At 64.2% G+C, this 4,103-nt stretch overlaps 1 protein-coding gene across 1 annotated transcript in view; it reads left to right on the forward strand.

Annotated features, from left to right (window-relative positions):
* Window positions 1-635: 635 nt before the first annotated feature.
* The window catches only part of LOC108510209 (UDP-galactose translocator-like), a gene marked incomplete at its 5' end in the record, with an annotated part of 11,575 nt that continues 8,107 nt past the window's right edge, over window positions 636-4,103 (forward strand). The window contains 4 exons of the mRNA XM_017839887.1: window positions 636-677; window positions 778-846; window positions 1,056-1,142; window positions 1,199-1,866. Coding sequence (XP_017695376.1) covers window positions 636-677; window positions 778-846; window positions 1,056-1,142; window positions 1,199-1,866 — 866 coding nt within the window. The remainder of the gene's footprint in view (window positions 678-777; window positions 847-1,055; window positions 1,143-1,198; window positions 1,867-4,103) is intronic.

A 4,103-nucleotide genomic window follows, 5' to 3' on the forward strand; every position in this document is an offset into this window, starting at 1 on the left:
TGTCCCCGTGTCCCTGTGTCCCCATGTCCCTGTCCCCGTGTCCCTGTCCCTGTGTCCCCATGTCCCTGTCCCCGTGTCCCTGTCCCTAACTGTATCTTTCTGTGTCCCCAGGTGACGTACCAGCTGAAGATCCTGACCACAGCCCTGTTCTCTGTTCTCCTCCTGGGCACGTCCCTGTCCCTGTGACACTGTCCCTGTCCCTGTCCCCGTGTCCCTGTCCCCGTGTCCCTGTCCCCGTGTCCCTGTCCCCGTGTCCCTGTCCCTAACTGTGTTTCTCTGTCCCTTGTCCCCAGGTGACGTACCAGCTGAAGATCCTGACCACGGCCCTGTTCTCTGTTCTCCTCCTGGGCACGTCCCTGTCCCGTTTGCAGTGGCTGTCCCTGTGTCCCTGTGTCCCTGTGTCCCTGTCCATGTGTCCCTGTCCATGTGTCCCTGTCCCCGTGTCCCTGTCCCTAACCCTGTCCCCTCTGTGTCCCCAGGTTGTACCAGCTGAAGATCCTGACCATGGCCCTGTTTTCTGTTCTCCTCCTGGGCACGTCCCTGTCCCTGTGTCCCTGTCCCCATGTCCTTGTCCCCGTGTCCCTGTCCCTGTCCCCGTGTCCCTGTCCCTAACCCTGTCCCCTCTGTGTCCCCAGGTGACGTACCAGCTGAAGATCCTGACCACGGCCCTGTTCTCTGTTCTGCTCCTGGGCACGTCGCTGTCCTGCCTGCAGTGGCTGTCCCTGTGTCCCTGTCCCCGTGTCCCTAACCCTGTCCCTTCTCTCTCTCTGTCCCCAGGTGACGTACCAGCTGAAGATCCTGACCACGGCCCTGTTCTCTGTTCTCCTTCTGGGCACATCCCTGTCCGTCTGTCCCTGTCCCTGTCCCCGTGTCCCTGTCCCCTCTGTGTCCCCAGGTGACGTACCAGCTGAAGATCCTGACCACGGCCCTGTTCTCTGTTCTGCTCCTGGGCACGTCCCTGTCCCCGCGTCCCTGTGTCCCTGTCCCCGTGTCCCTGTCCCTGTGTCCCTGTCCCTGTGTCCCTGTCCCTAACCCTGTCCCTTCTCTGTCCCCAGGTGATGTACCAGCTGAAGATCCTGACCACGGCCCTGTTCTCCGTTCTCCTCCTGGGCACGTCGCTGTCCCTGTGTCCCTGTCCCCGTGTCCCTGTGTCCCTGTGTCCGTCCCTAACTGTGTTTCTCTCTCTCTGTGTCCCCAGGTGACGTACCAGCTGAAGATCCTGACCACGGCCCTGTTCTCCGTTCTCCTCCTGGGCACATCCCTGTCCCGCCTGCAGTGGCTGTCCCTGGCCCTGCTCTTCGCGGGGGTGGCTCTGGTCCAGGCCGAGGGCGCTCGCGGCGCGGGGGGCGCGGGGGGGGCGGCCCTGGCGCCCTCGGTGCCCCCCGAGGGGCCCCCCCAGAGCTACGCCGTGGGGCTGGCGGCCGTGGCCGCCTCCTGCCTGTCCTCGGGCTTCGCCGGCGTCTACTTCGAGCGGCTGCTCAAGCGCTCGGGCGGCTCCATCTGGGTGCGCAACGTGCAGCTGGGCGCCGTGGGCACGGCCGTGGGGCTGGGGGCCATGCTGGCCGCCGAGGGCTCCTCCGTGGCCGCCCTGGGCTTCTTCTACGGCTACAACGGCGCCGTGTGGGCCGTGGTGGTGAACCAGGCGGCCGGGGGGCTGCTGGTGGCCGTGGTGGTCCGCTACGCCGACAACATCCTCAAGGGCTTCGCCACCGCCCTGTCCATCGTGGCCTCCACGGCCGCCTCGGCCCAGCTCTTCGGCTTCCGCCCCCGCGGGCCCTTCCTGGCCGGCACCGCCATGGTGCTGGTGGCCGTCTGCCTCTACGGGCGGCCCCGCGGCCACGACAGAGGGGGACACGCCGGGGACAAGTCAGTGGCGGCCTAGGGACGGGACGGGGGGGACGGGACGGGGGCCTGGGGGGGCCTGCTGGGGCTTCCTCGGGTGGTGGGGGCTCCTTAGGGCTCCTTAGGGCTGGTGAAGGACCTGCTGGGGCTCGTTAGGTCGTGGGGGCTCGTTAGGGCTCGTTAGGGCTGGTGAAGGACCTGGTGGGCTCGTTAGGGCTGGTGAAGGACCTGCTGGGGCTCGTTAGGTCATGGGGGCTCGTTAAGGCTCATTAGGGCTGGTGAAGGACCTGGTGGGGCTCGTTAGGTCGTGGGGGCTCCTTAGGGCTCCTTAGGGCTGGTGAAGGACCTGGTGGGGCTGGTTAGGTGGTGGGGGCTCGTTAGGGCTGGTGAAGGACTTGGTGGGGCTGGTTAGATGATGGGGGGCTCGTTAGGTGGTAAGGGCTCGTTAAGGCTCTTTAGGGCTGGTGAAGGACCTGGTGGGGCTCCTTGGGTGATGGGGGCTCATTAAGGCTCGTTAAGGCTGGTGAAGGACCCGGTGGGGTTCATTAGGTGGTGGGGGCTCGCTGGGGCTCACTGCGGTCAGTGGGGGTCACTGGGGGTCAGTGGGGGTCACTGGGGCTCGCTGGGGGTCACTGGGGCTCGCTGGGGGTCACTGGGAGTAACTGGGGCTCGCTGGGAGTCACTGGGGATCACTGGGAGTCACTGGGGCTCGCTGGGAGTCACTGGGAGTCACTCGGGCTCACTGGGAGTCACTGGGGCTCACTGGGGGTCACTGGGAGTAACTGGGGCTCACTGGGAGTCACTGGGGGTCACTGGGAGTCACTGGGAGTCACTGGGAGTCACTGGGGCTCGCTGGGGGTCACTGGGAGCCGCTGGGAGTCACTGGGGATCACTGGGAGTCACTGGGGCTCACTGGGGGTCACTGGGAGTCACTGGGAGTCACTGGGGCTCGCTGGGGGTCACTGGGAGTCACTGGGGCTCGCTGGGNGTGTCAAACCAGCTGAAGATCCTGACCTTGTCCCTGTCCCTGTGTCCTTGTCCCTGATCATGTCCCTGTCCCCCAGGTGACCCTGTCCCCATTTCTGTCCCCAGGTGATGAACCAGCTGAAGATCCTGACCTTGTCCCCGTGACACTGTCACTGTCCTTGTGTCCCTGTCCCTGTGTCCCTGTCCCCATTTCTGTCCCCAGGTGATGAACCAGTTGAAGATCCTGACTTTGTCCCTGTGACACTGTTCCTGTGTCCCTGTCCCTATCCCTGTCCCCATTTCTGACCCCAGATGATGAACCAGCTGAAGATCCCGACCATGGCCATGTTCTCCATTGTCCTCCTTGGGACATCCCTGTCCCTGTGTTCCTGTCCCTGTCCCCAACCCTGTCCCCTCTGTGTCCCCAGGTGACGAACCAGCTGAAGATCCTGTCCCTGTCCCTGTGTCCCTGTCCCTGTGTCCCTGTCCCTGTGTCCCTGTCCCCAACCCTGTCCCCTCTGTGTCCCCAGGTTGTACCAGCTGAAGATCCTGACCACGGCCCTGTTCTCTGTTCTCCTCCTGGGCACGTCCCTGTCCCCGTGTCCCTGTCCCCGTGTCCCTGTCCCTGTGTCCCTGTCCCTAACCCTGTCCCCTCTCTCTCTGTGTCCCCAGGTGATGAACCAGCTGAAGATCCTGACCACAGCCCTGTTCTCTGTTCTCCTCCTGGGCACATCCCTGTCCCTGTGACACTGTCCCTGTGTCCCTGTCCCTGTGACACTGTCCCTGTCCCCATGTCCCTGTCCCTGTGTCCGTCCCTAACTGTATCTCTCTGTGTCCCCAGGTTGTACCAGCTGAAGATCCTGACCACGGCCCTGTTCTCTGTTCTCCTTCTGGGCACATCCCTGTCCCTGTGTCCCTGTCCCCGTGTCCCTGTCCCTGTGTCCCTGTCCCTAACTCTGTCCCCTTTCTGTCCCCAGGTGACGTACCAGCTAAAGATCCTGACCACAGCCCTGTTCTCCGTTCTGCTCCTGGGCACGTCGCTGTCCCTGTGTCCCTGTCCCTAACCCTGTCCCCCTGTCCCTGTCTCCGTGTCCCTGTCCCTGTGTCCCTGTCCCTGTGTCCCTGTCCCTGTGTCCCTGTCCCTGACCCTGTCCCCCCAGGTTGTACCAGCTGAAGATCCTGACCACGGCCCTGTTCTCTGTTCTGCTCCTGGGCACATCCCTGTCCCTGTGTCCCTGTCCCCGTGTCCCTGTCCCTGTGTCCCTGTCCCCGTGTCCCTGTCCCTGTGTCCCTGT

This window comes from Lepidothrix coronata, unplaced genomic scaffold, assembly GCF_001604755.1.
Source record: "Lepidothrix coronata isolate B3197 unplaced genomic scaffold, Lepidothrix_coronata-1.0 Scaffold539, whole genome shotgun sequence".
Taxonomy (NCBI): domain Eukaryota; kingdom Metazoa; phylum Chordata; class Aves; order Passeriformes; family Pipridae; genus Lepidothrix; species Lepidothrix coronata.